This window comes from Chaetodon auriga, chromosome 21, assembly GCF_051107435.1.
Source record: "Chaetodon auriga isolate fChaAug3 chromosome 21, fChaAug3.hap1, whole genome shotgun sequence".
In the NCBI taxonomy this organism is placed as follows: Eukaryota; Metazoa; Chordata; class Actinopteri; order Chaetodontiformes; family Chaetodontidae; genus Chaetodon; species Chaetodon auriga.
The window spans coordinates 21,040,980-21,059,894 of record NC_135094.1 but is presented as its reverse complement, the minus strand read 5'-3'; the positions used below and the strand labels follow the sequence as shown (position 1 = coordinate 21,059,894).

At 39.9% G+C, this 18,915-nt stretch overlaps 1 protein-coding gene across 7 annotated transcripts in view; it reads left to right on the top strand.

The window, feature by feature from the left end:
* arhgef4 (Rho guanine nucleotide exchange factor (GEF) 4) overlaps positions 1–18,480 on the top strand; it is a 154,792-nt gene extending 136,312 nt beyond the window's left edge. For 3 of the 7 annotated variants that reach the window (XM_076761768.1, XM_076761770.1, XM_076761771.1), the window contains 9 exons: positions 5,512–5,691; positions 6,492–6,692; positions 7,408–7,587; positions 7,925–8,157; positions 9,972–10,101; positions 10,273–10,404; positions 11,227–11,470; positions 13,261–13,338; positions 15,808–18,480. In XM_076761768.1, the coding sequence (XP_076617883.1) occupies positions 5,512–5,691; positions 6,492–6,692; positions 7,408–7,587; positions 7,925–8,157; positions 9,972–10,101; positions 10,273–10,404; positions 11,227–11,470; positions 13,261–13,338; positions 15,808–15,965 (1,536 nt within the window). In that variant the 3' untranslated portion in view covers positions 15,966–18,480. Of the gene's footprint in view, positions 1–123; positions 1,364–5,511; positions 5,692–6,491; positions 6,693–7,407; positions 7,588–7,924; positions 8,158–9,971; positions 10,102–10,272; positions 10,405–11,226; positions 11,471–13,260; positions 13,339–15,807 lie in introns of those variants that run through there. The other 4 variants (XM_076761769.1, XM_076761772.1, XM_076761774.1 and 1 more) reach the window with 3 other exon arrangements.
* The last annotated feature ends 435 nt before the right edge of the window (positions 18,481–18,915 follow it).

Here is an 18,915-nt window from a genome sequence, read left to right as displayed (position 1 = left end):
ATTATTCTGCATGGCCTCCACTGTACCCCTCCCTCTGTCCCTCTCATCCTAACACCCAACCCCCTCCTCACCCTCCTAGGGGTTGCTATGGCCATGCCTCAGCTACTCTGGTATCCAGGATACATTGACACACTCTGCATCCTGATTGGCTGCTAGCTATGTAAGGGTGGGCACACAAAAAAAGACTGGAAGGAAGGGGGAAAAAAGAAAAGAGGGTGATCCTGGTAGTTAGATGGATGGCTGAGGCAGCACAGCTCTAGGCAGAGCACGGAACACCATTTTAGCAGGACCCCTTAACGGAGAGAAAAGCTGGGCAGAGACGGTAAGATAGGAGAGGAAGAAAACAAGCCAGATTGAGAACAAATGGACGGTTGGTTTGAGAGGTAGAAACAACTGAATATATATAGGCAACAGTGATAGAAGAACAAGCCGGAAAAGAAGACAGAGAGATAAAAAGAAGACGAAGGAAAAGACAAGGAGGCATGAGCATGAGCCGAAGAGATGCAGCATCCTGTCGTCTGTCTTTTATCCTGACATCCTGACTGAAAGAGAGACGAGACGAACCAAAAGGAAAAGAAAGACTCAATTGGTGGAAGATAGAAAGAAAAAAGAGAGGGGAGGTGCCTATTCCTCAAAGAGAAGAAAGGGAGCAAAGGAGGACGAGGCGATGTTCAGCACGTAATACTCAAATAGCTTCACAGAGCACGGATTCATACACACGCTGACACAGATAGGCACCCAGCCTCCACTGGCAGGCCGGGGCGACACTGGGCATTGGCAAAGTGGCAGGAGAAGCAGAGGAGGCGACCGCCGGAGCTGAGCGGAGGAGGAGAGCAGCACTAGAGGACAGCGACGGAGATAGTCGAGGAGGAAGACAAAGTGACGCGGTGTGGTGTGGAGGCTCGGCGCTGAGGGAAAGGCGACGGGGGAGGGGCAGCGGTGCTGAGGAGGAGGAAGAGGAGGAGGCCAGGGGACTGATGGCTCGTGGCAGCGGATCGGGGAGGTGGAGCAGGCAGAGGATGGGATTCTTCAACGCCATGCTACGCTGCAACCTACCCCCAGAGACTCAGAAGGTGGTGGTGTTCCTCATCATGATGCTTCTCATCATCATCAATGTGGTACTCATGTTCCTGCTGGCCTTCCAGTAGAACGCAGACACAGACCACCTCTCGCTCTCACACGCACACACACACAAAACATACACACACACATACATACACACACACATAAACACATGCTTCTAGATGGAGGAAAAGACCAGATAAACTGAAACACAGAGGCACCAAGGAGCAGAAGACTGCCCTGTTGATGTGAGGGACTGCTGGGATTGATGGGTGTCCACCATGGCAGCGCCAGAACACAGGTACAACCAGGAGGAGAGGGAAAATCACTGAGTGTGAGAATGGTCATGTGTGTACATTTGTGTCATCAGAAACATGTAAACAAGAGGAATCTTTTGTATATGAGCATAGGAACCCGTAGAGAAAGGATGGCTTCATCAGAATTGCAGAAAAACTTATTTTTCTCTCATACCTGTAGTAATGACTGTGATGTGTCCAGGCTTTGACATATCTGTCTCGATGACTTCAGTCTCCACCCCAGTACAAGGGTGCTGATGATATACAGATTGTGGTATTTGAAGGATAAGGCTTATGCTTTTCTATAACTGTCAAAAAATTCCATAAAATGATCCAAACCACAATGCTTTAGTCTGTCTCTCAATACTTTGACTACAGTGACTTCCCTACCCTGTCTGTGGCTCTCAGCTCCAAGCCCCTTGGTTCCTACTGAAAACATGAATCTCTAAAACTATCTCAAAAGTATATACTTTCAATTATAAAACAAGGTTCAGAAATTTCCTTAAACCAACACATGGATGTGGGATTTGTTGACTTGAAAAAAGAATATTGCCAACATTAAAGTAAAACACCTACATATCCTATGCTGCTGTGGATAATCCACAGAACACACTGTTTTTTTATATGTGTTTATTTGGTATAAAGTAGTTTGCTTAAACACAACAGTAGTATAACAGAGTACTTTCAGGTGATGTAACACACTCTGCGGTGACCCTGTTACTGCTCCTCAGCTCTTAGATAACCATGGCTGATGGTGTTTGGAATATACAACTTGGCAGTTTGAACAGAACTGAATAGACAGGGTTCATTTGTGTGCTCATCTGATCAGCCCATGTTATCACTGATTTGGTGCCATATTATAAAATATGAATGTAACATAATGTAATATCATAAAAATTTCAAAATGTTAGTCATGTGTTAGTATTCAGACAGCTAGCTGGACTGTACTTAAACACTAGCTGCTGTTGCCATGTTGCTTGATTAGTTTGTTGTACAGCCCTTTCTCCAGGTAAACAGAGGTGACATCTGCAGAATTTGAAATGAGGGACTAGAACTAAAGGCAAAACAGTTTACTCTCACAGTAACTCTCATTTGGAAAAAAGAGATGGGATTATTGCATTATTGAAGCTCTGAATAGATCTACACCAATCTTCTTATATATGCTTCTATTTCCAGTCTGGTTAATCAAACAGATATACATACATATCTAATCAACACATATCTAATTGATACCGTAAAGACATTTCACATAACCAGTGTATCTTGTGATATATAACTCTGGACTCTGGCACCATAACATCACAGAAATGCACCCATATGTAAAACAAACAAACAAACAAACAAAAAAAAACGACTGCAAAAACATTTACATGTCACAAAAATAATTTAAAAAATCTCCTTATAGTAACTAGCGAACTAACCTGCCAGCATGTCTGCATCAGTAGCAAGAACACTGATAGCATATCATCGGACAAATTGATACTGTTACATTTCATTTCAGTGATAGTAGATTAGTGTTTAGTGCTTCACAACAGCAAATGAGAAGGACATGGAAGTGAATGAAATCAGTATTTCTGAGAGAAACAGAGCAGACATAGACATTATACTGAATTTACCATGTGACTCACATTTGAATTTGCCAAGATTACACTGCAGGCACAGTATAGTAGCAATAGCATCAGTTCTGCCACCTTCAGCAAAATCAGCTGTTTCAAACTCAAATTTCTTGGGGTTGCTGGAACACTTGGTAGAGAAAAAGGTGATTTTTACAACATGAATATGAACTATATACACTGTCAAGCTGAGCAACTTGTCTTTCCCTCTCTTCTCTCTCATGTCATGCTGCTACACATGTTCAGTGTAGTATTGTTGCTTGAATTATATTCCTGGGGAATAGCAGCTTTCTCCTTGCATGTGAAAGAGGAAGCTTTACTTGAAAATCCACAAAAATAAATAAATACAGAAATACTACTACTCCTACTACTAAAAATTATAATAAGAAATTGTCCAACTCGTCTTCTCTCTTTGCTCCAGGTGTCAGTTTTGTTACTCCCAACCTAAGTTTTTCTGTTGGCAAGTTGCACACTTGCTGAATGTGAAATAAAGAAGCCAATTTATATGCTTTGAAGTGTTTCTTACATTGGGACACCTAGTCTTACATTGTCACGTATTTATTTTGAGGAGCGTTTTGAGAGTGTCACTTGAATACAACAGTTGACTTTACATGACTTGTGACTTTACAAGACTCAGATATGAAATAATCTTGCTGTTCCCAACCTCTTATAATCCCTTAAAATGAAGTAATATCCACTTGGGACCCCTCATCATAAGTTGATAACGTCTGTGAGCTGTAAGCACTTCAACCAGAGCCATTTTTCCTTCTTGGCTTGTTTTCACATTGTTACATAGATTACATCAAATAAGCAGTATTTTATTTTCAGGTATAAGTCAGGTCGTAAATGTGTGTATGTATACGTGCCCAGAAAAAGCTTATGTCTGAGCCACGAGCCCCTCAGAGCCAGACAAAACCTGTTTATGCCCTGCTCAGATGCCCCCATTAGAATCAGGGGGGAAAGGTGACAGGGGCACAGTTACTTTATAAGCTATGGGCATTGTCATGATGCTCGAGCTCCTTACAACAAGCTGAATGTAGCTGAATGTAGCTGTTTACTACCATAACATTTAATAAGAGGATATTTTGCTGTCATGTAGCCAAAGAGGAATCTGGAGAGAAAGGCAGAAGAGAGGCAAGATGGTGTGGGTGTGTTGCTTAGCAACATCCACATCGTCTGTTTTCCTTATCGTTATGATGGATCAGTGGAGCTAAGAAGAATAACATGACTATATCTTTAACAACACTAGTGAGGTAGTGTAAAAGACTATCTCTGACAGAGGCAAGCCTGCAAAGAGGAAGGATAATGGGATGATGTGGTCCAGCAGGATTTGTGTTGCCTCTGCAGGAATGAGAGGCTGAACAGGAAAATGGATGGCCTCTGTGGAGCCTGGGGTCATATGACCACTGCAGTGTCTTCATCAATAATACTGGTTCTGTCTCCTTCTGGTATCACTTTGTTTCTGTCTCCTCTCTATGTCACACTTCCTCTTCCCTCTACTGTATCTCAGTCTGTCTACTTCCACTTTAGCTCCTCATTGATTTCTTGTTCTGCACTCAGACTTCAGCAGTAGTCAGTGTCTGCTTACCACTACCCTGTGTATTAGCCTGTGTCATGGATGTTATGGTGCCAGAATGACCTTGTATACAGAATTCTGGGCCTGCTTTTAACATCATGACATCAAAACAGACTGCAAGGAACACACCTTCATTGTGTCCCAAACAAGGGTTGGGCGATATGTCAGTCCAACACTGGTGATTGCCAATATATTCATGCAGGTGTGTGTGGGTGGCACTGTTCATTTCTTATTAAACAGAAAAATACACCCTCTGAATTCACATTTCCTCTTTCATTAAACAAGCCAAGCTTAATTGCCTTGTTAATTCATTGTAAAACATACAGAAACAAAATAAAGCTCAACAACTCTTGGTTAGTCTTTCTACTCTTCCAACAATCACCAACTCTGATTTGGTCGAATTAAACCCCTTGAAAAAATTCTGGCACTACTATTTTTCCCTGCTGCCTCTTTCTGCCATTGCTGGCCTCTTTGTGCTGAGCAAGAGTCTGTTGCTGAGCAGCGGCTCTCACTCATTCTTCAGTGGTAGACCATTAAATTTGCAAAATAAAATGACAAAATATCTACCCAACAAGCAACTCAGCCAGTCACCAATAGATATTATCATCCAGTCACCCGGCCTTATCCCAAACCCATATTTGATACCATTTCTATCAAGTTCACAATGTACTGTTGAAAGTGCATATTTTTGCCGGTTAGTGGGCTAACTGATCCTACTAATACAAATACTTTGTCCACTAAGAAATGTGTAAGTGGTTTGAAGAATGCACTGTCTGCACAATCCACATTCTTTGTCATTTTAGTGGATGGTAGTTGACTGTTATTCATTGTATAACAAAAATTGCTGCAGTTGCCACCATGACCTGTGGCAAGTCCTTACTATAATGTTGGAACATGTGCTGAAACAAGAAATAAACTGAATAGAAGCCTAACATCTGTTCCTTCTGTGGTGCTTCCTTTACAGCTGATCAGTGATGGCAGCGTGGTGTATGCAGAGGCCCTCTGGGACCATGTCACCATGGACGACCAGGAGCTGGGCTTCAAGGCCGGTGATGTCATCGAAGTAGTGGATGCCACTAACAAGGAGTGGTGGTGGGGTCGCATCATGGACAGCGAGGGCTGGTTCCCTGCCAGCTTCGTTCGGGTAAGACAGACTCTGTCCAGACTACTGGAAGAGACAGAAATGACTTGCCATACACCTTTCAGTTACGCTGATTATTGACCACAGCTGTTGAAAACTGACAGACTGATATGATGCCTCCTCCTGTTATCAATATTTGTGTAATCTTGTAATCTACAAAATTAGGGTTGCCTCTTTTTTTTGTTTTGTTTTTTGTGAATCTTTGATTCTTTATTCAGATCCCCATTAGCTTCCAGAAAGTGCTCTCTGGTCTACCGGTTGTCCTTGCAACCCTGACGAACAAAAAGTTTCCAAAAACAGCAGCAATAAAATAGGATCGACGTGAGACTCATCAATTTCTGCTACTGTAACTTTTTGAGTGAGGATCTGTTTGAATCTGTCTGATGTTTGGAAGGGAATTCTTAAAAAGCCAGCTAGCTTACCTAAAGTTGCATGTGTAAATCTGTGTTTCTAAATCATTGTTGTGGTCCAGGCATTGGTTAAAGCCAAAATACTGTATATCCAGAGGCAGATATACCATTGTCCAAAATCCAAAATCTACTGTCTTAAAGGGAGAGATGTATGGAAAGCCAGAAAAAGCAATACAGAAATACACATCACAGTTGTGAAAAAAAAACAACAACTTGAGATCTCTCATTAAATCACTTGTACAGCTTTAAACCAGAAGCTATTACAATAATATAAACTCCATTTCACATACATACAATTTTAAGAGAGAGTTGACAATGAAATGCATGCAGAGGTAATTGTTGGGGAAAATCCAAATTCTTCCTGCCATTTTAACTTACCTGTGTCATCCACAGTTGCGTGTGAACCAGGATGAGCCCATGGAGGAGTATCTGGCCCACCTGGAGGAGTCTCAGGCTGGAGAGGAGAACCGGCCAGGTCGGGGTTTGTTGCTGGGACCTGGTTTACCCTGCAAAGAGCAGATGAGAGCCAACGTCATCAATGAGATCATGAGCACAGAGAGAGACTACATAAAGCACCTGAAAGACATCTGTGAGGTCTGAATTAGATTGTGTTGAAACATGAATTATAACATGTCATTTAACCTGCTCACCAAACCTGCTCCTATAGCCCCATTTCTTTACCATGACCAGGGAAGATACCCTTTTCTGATTGTCTAGGCTTAAACCTAGTTCTAGTGTATAGAACAGTGTAGCCACTGTTCTAGATTTATTTGATGTTACAGTAATCCAAAAATGATTTCCATTGTGTTTCTTAATGTAATTACTAATTCCTTAATAAATCAACTGGAAAGTCTACAATAGAGCTCATCTAACACCATGTAATTAAAGAACCAGAGCCATGACCCAGAATATATCAGAAAAGTGCTGGCATGGATGTAGTGAGGTTGGCTCACTCATGCACTTGTAATGTGTTTTCCTTGATGTGAAAAGGTTCTGACCTAACTGCTTTATTGTCATCCGTGTAAATGTATAGATTCCCCCCTGCTGGGCAATATATATACTTGGAAAACTACCATAGAATACAAATCAAAAGCAAACACACTTACTATACTTCCATAATTGGAAGCAAAATAGACAATCTATTTGACCTGGTAAATACAAAAAAACCCTTTTGAGCCATTATTGATAACTGGTCTTCTGCCCTCCAGCAACAACAGACTATACAGGTAAGTTATTGTACTGTGTATGTATTGTGTGTGATGAATGTTTAAATGTATTTATGTATGTTGTATGTTTCTCTTTCCCTCAGGGTTACATCAAACAGTGCCGCAAGAGGACAGACATGTTCAATGAAGAGCAACTTCGTACCATCTTTGGCAATATTGAAGAGATTTACCGATTCCAGAGGAAGTTCCTGAAAGGCCTGGAAAAGAAGTTCAACAAGGAGCAGCCGCACCTGAGTGAGATCGGCTGCTGCTTCCTTGAACACGTACGATGTGCCACAAAAGTCAATTGAAACAACTTGAATCCATACAATTTGCTGAAAGCCCATGAATTACTGCAGTAGTATTTCACAATTATGCTAGCAGAGAGATGTTACTGTATGAAAAAATGGCACAAAATAGTTTGTTTTCAACCTTTTTTTTTATCTTAATGTGAAAACTCCACCTCTTATTGTCTCTGTATTACACCTCTTAAAACTATTATTGATATAACAATTAACTTACAGTAAATGTGACTGCATACGTTTTGACCCTGGGGTCTACATTCTACCCAAATTGTTTTTCTTGTTTCTAACCTTTTCTCTTGCTTTGTTTAATATGCAGCAAACAGATTTCCAGATCTATTCAGAGTATTGCAACAACCACCCCAATGCCTGCATTCAGCTCTCTAAGCTCATGAAGGTCAACAAATACGTGTTCTTCTTTGAGGCCTGCCGACTGCTTCAGAAGATGATTGATATTTCTTTGGATGGCTTCCTGCTCACCCCAGTTCAGAAGATCTGCAAGTACCCACTGCAGCTGGCCGAGCTGCTCAAATACACCAATCCGCAGCACAGGTGAATGCAAAATTTTCATGTGTTACAAAAGGAAACATTTCAGGAGATCGATTGCTGCATTTGTGTGCTGATGTTGAAATGATCCATTGCTTTATTCTTTCCTCTAGAGACTGACCAGCTGTCAACGTGGACAGACGCAGTCAATATCAGTATAGTTTGAAAGTTCATTTTTAACCATGGAAACAGCAGTGTGGCAAAAAAATCTTAAGTCAGGGTCCACTGACCAGCTTTCTCCAAAGCTTCCAACTGTCTCTCGCTGTCTTCCTCAGTTGATCAAAACCCAGATCTTTTCAAATCAGTGGTGAATGGATAGTACCTGGGAAGCTTATTATGTATGTGATAGAGGGAAGTGGAAGAGGGGTGCTCACTTGGAGGGGGCCAGCAATTGTATCAGTGTGGCCTTGACATCCGCTTGGCAGCAGCCCAGGCCATATGGGATTATTGAACATACTGTATATATTACCTAACCTCTGGCTTGAACTCCTCTTTGGTGAGGCCTCTGATGTCAGATGGTGGTGATGATGATGATGCTACTTGCAGCTGGGTTTCCAGGTTTGGGACAGTCAGTCTTGAGAGGAACTGAGCCTTTGCATGAATCACTTTTGAAAAGAACTGCTCTCAGCAGTAGGTCATTGCTTTGTAGCTCAATGATTTCATGTTTTAGATTGTCTGGCACATCAGCTGGTTCCGCATTAAACAGCGTAGCAAATATGTTCAGTTCCTTTTATTTACTGTTCATGTCCTGAAACCTCTCTTCAAATGCCTGAAGGAGTTTTCACACTCACCAGCATATTCAGATGTCATAGCATGCTTTTGTTCATAGGAGTAGGAAAATGCTGAATGATTTCACATTTGAAATTAGAGAACTGAGAAGCTGGCTGGAACTTGAGGTTCAGCTCTCAGAGGTACTGAGTAGTGTCCACCATGAAGGTCAAATCACACAGACACTTACTATTACTGAATTCCCCTACAGGTTTTCCCTTCATTTCTATAAATTCTTCCAGACAAACTGACACTTTTTACTTTGGTGCTAGCAACCACACAGAAGCAACAAGCCACTCCTTCACAAATTCTCCTTCTGAATGAGGTTTTGGCATCTTAGCTTGCTCACTCTAAAACTTGCCTCCACTGTCTCTATCAGAATGTGGTCTTGTACTTGTTGGGCACTCAATCAACTTTGTCCAAGTGCATTTGTCCTTGAGGCTCATCCAGTTTAGCATGTTTCTGTTATGTTTAGCAAGTACTAATGACTCTGGAGATTGGCTTTTTTCATCACCCCACAAACTGACTTAGGCAAACTGGCTTCCCTTATACTTCAACAAAAAAATAATGGCTTCTCTTTGAAAGCATAACACTCTGGAGGTGCCATAATGCATTGATATGATATCAACTGCTAGGTGCATGTTGTTTCCTAATGGCAGCTGGTCACTGTACTCTTTAGCAGAAATAGTCAAACACGAGGACATAGTGTATTTGTGGGGACTATTTTCAAAGGCACATTAATCCACATATGGTGCTCTAGTAAGTATTTGGGGCAGCAGGATGGTGTGTGTGGGATTGAGTCAAAGTAAACTAGTGTGTCAGTTCATGGTCATGAAGGAATGTGTCACCCAGAGTAACAGTGCTACTCACTGATGTGTTTTTGATAGTTTTTTCACAACAGTAGAGCTCTTCTTAGAAGGATACATTCACTCTTGGTTTTGGTGTTTTCATGGAATTTCTTGACTTTACAAAGAATATAGAACATCATCAGACGTACTGTATTCTTTAAGATTCAGCTTCACACAACAACTCCATGTCATTCTGATCTTTAGGGACTACAAAGATGTAGAGGCAGCCTTAAATGCCATGAAGAATGTGGCCAGGCTGATTAACGAGAGGAAACGGCGCCTTGAGAACATTGACAAGATTGCCCATTGGCAGAGCTCCATAGAGGACTGGGAGGTGCGACAAGAAGCATATTTTTTTCTGAAATATCGTCTTTCACTTCATTCTGTGTAGTGCAACTGTAACAGGACTGGTTAGCAAGTAAAAGCTGTGTGTGTGTGTGTGTGTGTGTGTGTGTGTGTGTGTGTGTGTGTGTGTGTGTGTGTGTGTGTGTTTTGACCCATGCAGGGTGAAGACGTCCTCAGCAGGAGTTCTGATCTCATCTTTTCAGGGGAGTTGACCAAGCTGTCCCAGCCCCAGGCCAAGAGTCAACAGAGAATGTTTTTCCTCTTTGATCATCAGATGGTGTACTGCAAAAAGGTGCCTCAGCATTTTACATTGTATTTTACATTGTTTTATGCTGTTATCAGTTTGGAAGAAGAAAAAAAAGGGAAATTATAGTGTCTTTAACTTTGCCTAGTGTATTTGTAATGTCATGAATTTAATTTTAATTTTGACCTCTTCCAGGGTTTGTGGCTGTGTTGTTTTCATTAGTGAGCATTGCTTCCTTGAAGAGCTAAAATGGTGGAGAAACAGGTTGAAATTAAAATATCCAAAATAATGTAACAATTTGTGGTGCCTTTGCAGTGCACAAATGGTTGATTTATCTTTATACAAGAAATATACAAAGTAATAGACAATTATTGACCATTTTCCATTGATTTTTGTGTCAACATTTAAGTCAAAAAGATAAAAACAATGACAGTTTCCAAGGGCCACAAAGTAGTGTTCAGAAATGTCTTTGTTTGAATAGCAGCACTCAAATGGCATGTAGAGCAAAATGTATTTTTATTGAGATACCTGAGCAGTTCTGAAACACACCACAACATGATCGTGAAGCCTAAAGGATGAAACATGTCCATTTTATATCGGTAGTGGAATCTGTTGGTACAGTTTTTCTAGATTTTCATTTAAAGGCACAACTGTCTGGAATTCCCTACCTGGCAGCCTGTTCCATATTGAATATGGAATGTTCTAAAATTATCTGAGCAGAAGAACTAAGATTATTTTTCTGTTTGTTCATATCTGTGACATGAAACACACCATTTATCAATCAGTCAGTCATGTTGGCTCCTGCTGGTTCTGCATATTACTGGAGTATTCTTCAAAAGAATTGTAAATTTGACATCCTTATAATTGAAGGACCTCCTGCGCCGGGACATGCTATACTACAAGGGTCGGATGGACATGGACCACATGGAGGTGATAGATGTGGAGGATGGCAAGGAGAAGGACTTCAACATCAGCGTGAAGAATGCCCTGAAGTTGCGGTCACTGGCTGGTGACGAGGTCCACCTCCTTTGTGCCAAGAAGCCTGAGCATAAACAGCGCTGGCTTCGAGCCTTCACGGACGAGAGGATTCAGGTCCAGCATGACCGTGAGACAGGTTGGATACATGCACAGCTCAAAACTGTTCTTAGAGTTTGCTCTTTTAGTCAACTGATCTGTTTTGTAACCAGAAAATAATGATTACTGCCATTAATCCTGTGATCATCTGGTTAGATGACATTGTCTCCATGACCTCTCAGCCAAGCTGCCTTCTCTGCGAACCACAGAGCTCTTTCCTTAAACTATCATGTGACCAATATCCTCCTTTCTTCTCCCTTTACTGCATGTGCATTAATACTTTAACATCACCACGTGGCAGTGTGTCAAGAACTGTGAGGCTGCCAGCTGTAAATGGATTTCTATAATGCTGATCCAAAGAATAGACAAGCAGAATGTCAGATTCCACCTCATCTTCCTCCATTATACACAGCCAGGCTTCTTTCCTGAGTTATTTGGTCTTTATCATCTGGTTGTTTCATTGTGAAATTTTGAATTGTAAGAAATGAGTGTTTTGAGTTTGACTGATTTTGAATCCTGCTCATCTTCATCCATTAAATGCATGTTTGGTTATAGTAAGGGGATAGACGGGATGAAATGGTTCACCTTCTGTACAGGTTAAAGCACTGTGGCTGTGAAAGTGATGGAACAGGTTTAAAATTCAACTTAAAATCTTTACCGCCCAAGAATGATGTCACATATCACTAGTCCACCAGTCAAAGCAGACTTGAAACTTTGAAGTGATAGAGGTCAGTGCAACACCAATGCTTTTGTGCTACCTGTTTTTAGACTCAGGTGTGAGACATTCTGCCTCAGACGTGTGCTGTATTTATCAGACAGAACAGTAATATCCTTAATTAAAAGTTTCATTCAAACCCAAGTAAATTGAAAAATAAATGAATGAATTCAGTATTCATTTATTTTTGGACCCCTTATTCTCGATATTGTATATTACTGTATATTACAAACTGACTGATGAGGTGAAATACAATACACATTGTTATCCTGTTTGTATGACCTTTATGTATAATGCATACATACTGTGTCATGATTGGATGGACCCTATCATTGCTGGCACAAGCTGATGTCATGACATAATGGCATGTGGGCCAGCCAGCCCTAGGGACACTAATATAGACTGCATGTCAAGTTATTTATGATTGAGAATTTTTAAAACTGCAGACAGTCAATCAAAAATATAACTAAGTATACACTACAGTCAAGTTAGTCAGAGGTATCCCTGCAGCGTGCTGGCCCACATGATGGTGTTTTAATGTTGGGTGTGAATGTGTGTGATTTGAATTTATTTGAACATTTCAAAGTAAGCCTAAACTAAAAACAGTAGAAATAGGAAATCAAATTTTAAACAGATTCTAAGAAAGGATAAGCAATAATTATAACTGTAAACAGTATTGGATGTTTTTGCAACATTAAACTTACAGGGGAAGGGGACCCTACAGGGGAGCCGCTGAACCTCACAGTGGACTCTGAATAATTTGCATACACCATTACTCACCAATGATGCAATGTGTATGCCTTGGAAACCTGCGTTGTTGACATCCGTGTTTACTAGCATGCAGTCTTCTTCACTGCCCATTTGACACATTAGTGTGTTTCTTGGCATGTTACCAACGCCTGTTTAACAGTGGCATAGTGTGAAACCATTCATTCCGTGTGTGTATTGGGTCAGCTACGTGCACAAATCAGCGTGCTGCTGATTTTAGAGACTTTTTGTCTGTCACTCTTTCAGTGGCCAAGTTTTCTACCATACTTTCCAAAATTTTCCTATGAAAAATGACTCTGTTTATGTAGAAAGCTTCATGGTGATACTATGTATTTGTCTCTTCTTAGGCTTCTCTCTCACAGAGGTCCAGAAGAAACAGGCCATACTGAATGCCTGCAAAAGCCATCCAGCTGGGAAACCCAAAGGTATTCAACCAAGGATTCAGACAAAGGCAAATTACTGGATTGCTCAGACTTGCGCAATCGCTCATTAGACAATAAGCACCTGTACCTGAGTCTCAGTGTATTATTTGTAGCAGTGTAAACTTAACATCTTCTTTACATTTTATTTCCTTTTGTCAGGGAATATAATACCCCTTAGATCATTTTCTCAGTGTTCTCTCAGTCTTGAGTTTTTTTTCTGTCTCCCGGTGCTCGGACATGGGCTACCTCACTATGTATAATATATAAGCACTGATCTATAATACATACAGCAGCACTTTTCACTGAAATCATATCTCACCAGGACCTTTATTCTTCAAGCATCTCAGAATCCCTTTCAGGATTAACAGTTAAGGTTTGCAGAGGCTAAAAATTCTCCTCCTCCTTCAGAACAGAACTGCAGAGTTATTTATGAAGATTCCCTACACTCATGCAAGACAGAGAGCTCCATTGAAAATAAATATCAGCATTCCACTTGCTTCTACTTTCCTGTTGCTGTTTGATTGAGCTATTGTCAATAAAACTCAGTTCTACTGCATTGCTGTTGTCACATTTACAAATTCCACTAGCTCAATGGAAATAATCATCCCCTCTCCTGGTAGAAATAAAGAACATCTGCCGCAAGTGTTGTGTTTAACTGACAGTGTCTGAACTGTCGCAAAGTAGAGGTAATAATTATTGAATCACAGCAGTATTTGTGTTTAACAGAGAGACTCAGAGCAGTAGTTTGGAGATTATAACATCACTCTGTTATGACATTTCATCAACTCTAAAATGAAATGATTCTGATTAATGAAGTGAAAATGAAATGGCAGTTCAATTATCAAGCTAAAGTAGGAATGTTCAATTGACATTCAAAGAGGTCCAGTTCGAGATAGCGTCCTCAAGCAAACATCCTCGACATCATACTGTGTAATTTGCATTACAATTCGGTGCCATATATCCTGAAGTAGCCTCGTGACATCAATGTCTGTCTGTCAACAACTGACGGTCAAATCAAATAAGTACAGTGCAAATCAATTAAGTTCAGTATTTCAACAATATTTATTGTTAGTTTTCACACTGAACTGGAGGGATTGTAAATAATAAGCACTGTAATAATCAGATGATCTTATTTCAAGTAAAATACAGGCTGCGTTTAATGATAAAATTCATAACAGAGCTATTAAAATGAAGTGCTTAATTTTAATAGTTTTTGGAAGTGGGGTTTCAGCCACCACACTCATGTACTCCTTGACAACCCCTTCATCAGTAAATGTTTTTTTCTCACTAACCGACTCAAGCCGAAATTCCTCTAGGGATGCACAGATTTGATTGGGTGAGTAGCATCACCTGAGATGATTTACGACTAATACAATTGGTCTGTGAGTGTCCTTCGATGAACCCATGCTGAAAATGTGAGAAAAGCCTCACCAGTTAAAACAGAAACACTGTCAAAATTGAAAACTTGTCAGTAATTTATTGGTTACTGGTCTGGGTCCAGGACTTGGACTGTCATCCGTCTATTGAGAACCACTGAGATAAAACATCTCAGAAGCTCAAAGAAAACAGTCTTCCCCTCCGGTAGTAGGCTAGACCTCTGGAAAAAGTGTTGAGTTTCAAAAACAGGGGCAAAACAATGACTTAGTGAGTAGAAACTAATGAAGCATCTTCTCCGATCTTCTGCTTTAACTTTCTGTTGATGCTTCTGGTGGCAGACTCAGTTCCTCAAACCTGTTGTCATGATACATTCACCATCAGTTACATTTTCACAACATTCCACAAAAGTAATATCAATTCTTCCCTCTGATGCGAAATCACCATTCTTTGACAGAAGTATTGTTTTTATTTTTATATTTTTTTAACCCACTTCTGCTTCGCCTTCCTTTGGATCAGAGTCAAGCTAAAGTCAATGAAACTCAACAACCTGTACAGTTGCTTAACATTTAAAGCATTCGTCAGCTCTAAAGAGAATACCTTCCCCTTTCCGAGTCAGTACACAAAATGAAAACTGGAGAAAATCTTGAAAAAGGAAAATGAAGATCTTCAGGACATTTTGGATTTCATTGATGGTATAGCTTAGCGGCAAATAAAGAAACAGCAAAATAGAAGCATTTGGAATTGATTACTGAAAAAACAGTATTTGTGTTCATGGTGTTGAACTGGGATGGGATGAATGCTGTGGGTGAAGCAGAATAGTACATGTAATTCTACCTCTGCTCAATGTTTTTCACAGACTTTCAATAGTAACTGACCTTTCTCACTTACTGCTGGATCAGTCAGTAATTGAGTACCCACTTCAGTTTTAGAAATAATAATATGCATCACTGTGAGACTTCTAGGCCTCTGAGACATTTCATAAACACAGTCTTGGAGTATGTAATGAATGCTTCCTGTCAGCTTTCTCAGCTGTGTGTGATATCTGATCAGAATGCCATGAGTAATGATATTTTCTGTTTATCTCCTCCTCTTCAGCAGTGACCAGACCCTACTATGACTTCCTGCTGCGACAGAAACACCCCTCTCTCCCCACTGCTTTGCCCCAGCAGCAGGTCTTCATGCTGGCTGAGCCGAAGCGCAAAACCTCCACCTTCTGGCACAACATCGGCAGACTGACACCTTTCAAGAAGTAAAAAAGAAAGAAAAAAAAAATCAGAAAGGAAAAGAAAAGCTGTGGAGAGAAGGAACAGAGGAGGAATAAGAGAAGAGCTCTTTGCTCATGCCTGAATAGACCTTTTTTAATTCTTCCTCTCTTTTCTTTCCTACTTGTAACATTGCCCTAATTGACATATTGATTAGTTGTATAGATGTGGATGATTATGATGAGAAGATTATTTTTGAAAGCACTTTATAGGTTGGCTAACAATCAGACTTGAGAATGGTCTCCTGGAGACACTGAGTCAAACAAGGAGAGTGGCCTCTTGCTTAACTTATGACTTCTACATCTTCAATCAAACACCGACTGGTACTAGTACTACTACTGTACTGCTGCGAGTGAGTGTGGGTCTCTTGACTATGCTGCCTCTGTGAAGATGTTGGTTATCAACAAAAATCGTGTTATTTCCACTGTTCTATTGTTTTAGGATTTGACAGATGCCAAGTGTTCACAGTGCCAGATGATTTGTTTTTGTATTTGTTTGTTCTGTGTCTGCTTCTGAAAAAAGGGAAAATTGGGAGTGTGTGTGTGTGTGTGCGCGTGTGTGTGAGGGGGGTGCCTGTATGTCTCTGGTGCATTTGTGGTATTGTGCAAAACTTGATAAAAGTCATCAAATGCAGCCTAAAGAAGATTCAGCTCATCCCAGATGAGGAGCTTTTTATTCAAACAAACTGCAACTCAGACACTGCGGCAACACACATTCCTCAGATCTGATCCCCGACTCCTCCTTCTACCTACCATGTCAATGAAAGTGAAAAACCTGCTCTTTATTTCATTCTTTTTCTTTTTTTTAAGTGCCATTTCAAGTGTGTCATGGAGGATTTACAGTGACATGCATGGATGTGATGAAAAAATACTGTGAAGAATATTTTTTTTATCTCTGAAGAACCCTGCTATATTTAGCCAGCTTCAGAAACTCAAGTTTCATTGTGCTACTAGGCTGACAGCATCACACACACACTCACTGATCCAGTATCCCTGCTCTGTGTATCTGGTCTCCAGTATAATCTCATTTCCGATCAATGCAGCCCAGTGATATCGCTCTGTAAGTGCATTCAGTGAAATGTACTCTTTTAACCTTTATGTTCAAATAGTTTACCTTCTGATGATATGGAATATTAAACATTCCTAAGCTGACAAACATGGCAATCAGTTGGGGTGATTATTATTTTATTTCATGATAAAATGTTGCACTGCTCTGCAGACATCATATTGAAGTGTGAGCATAATGTCATGCTACACTGTCATTAGCTCAGCTGCAGATTTAGTTTTCAAGTTAAAGAAAAACTGAGGTTTAAAGGAGCCCACCAGCATTTTTGCAAATCTAAGCTCTTAAACCACAATACCTGTATTATTTACAATTTTGGAAACCATGCAGTAAATTTTTTTTCTAGAGAGTCATATTTTCTATTATTTGCAGTGTGAAGGTCAATTAACAAATTCTTGAAACTTAAATTGTGCCCTGCATCACACAGAACATCAACTTTGCCTTCGTTTACAATTCACAGAGTTCAGTACAAATTTTTGCAAAACCCCTAACAACATTCTGTGATAAAGATTTTTTGTGGTCAGTGTTAATAAAAAAGGCATCTTCTGACATGAGATCTGAGATGGGTTACACAGTTTCCAACATGTAAGATGTGTTACTCATCAATCCACCATCTTAACCTTCATGTGTGTTCTTTCTGTATTTCTACATAAATGAGACACTTCTTCCTGTATTGGCACTGAATACTGGCATTGGACAATGGACATAAACCATGAGGTGCAGAATTGTCCATGTGGACATAACTATGCTGGGAATTATGTCCATAGGACCTCGAAAACAGGGCTGGGTATCGGCCTTTAATTTCTGGGTACTGACTGCAAAGTGTCCACAGCACAGATCAAAAACAGTTAATTACTAAAAATTGGTATTAATTGCATATTTACTTATTCTCTGGTCTGATATTTGATTACTTATATTCTAATTTTGCTATTTATTAGGCTTAACATTTTACACAATTTTTTTTTTTTTTTTTTAAGTTACTGCATGGCTGCTTTTGTCAAGACAGAGTTGAACATCAATGAATATCACATGTTTCCCTTTTTTTTGTTTAGGTTTACTAGAAAAAAACATTTTTGTATTCCTCTATTGTGGAATTGTAATCTCAACCTAAAGTATTGTGTTGACACTAATATTGAAAGACTCAACTCATACCCAGACTACTCTCACAATGGCACTAGCATCCTGGCTTTGATCCAATCTGTCCACATATGTATATACAGCCTATATATAGAAAGAAATAGGCTGCACAACCAACATATATAATTTGTAGGTTTTGTTCCTTGATTAAATCCTTGTGCATGAAAAATGGTCTACATTGGTCAATAGTCTCTAATTTATTAACTGGTTAGGGTTATACTAACTAACCATAACCCTTTGTGCGCAACAATGAGTTCAGTGTTTCGAAGGTTGTTCACAATAAAAGGCACTTGGTATAGCTAAAAAGACAGCTGCAAATCCTTGTCTAATAGTTGAACTTTTTGTTATTTTAAAAAAACATCTGGCTGCATCAGCCTCAAAGGAGTTAACTCATTTTTGTTCGTTCATCTAGCTCCACTCCACACTTTTTTCAAATGTTTTGAATAGTTGATCCAGGGTTATTGATCATCTAACTGCTCAACTGTGAGAGAGATATATAACATAAATGTTTCAATTTATGAATGTCAAAATCTTATTTTTTATATAGTATTTTATAATGTGAGTAACTGCAAACTCGTCATTTAAGTTTCATCTAATGCATTTAATTTAGGTCTACTGTAGCTTAAAAACATCCTTGGACAACGGATTCTCAGCTCGTGTGATCTTGTGGATCGAGCTACCTTGCCAGGTAAATCCATCTCGTCAAACATCAAGTTATTTGTATTTGAGGCCAAACCAGAGT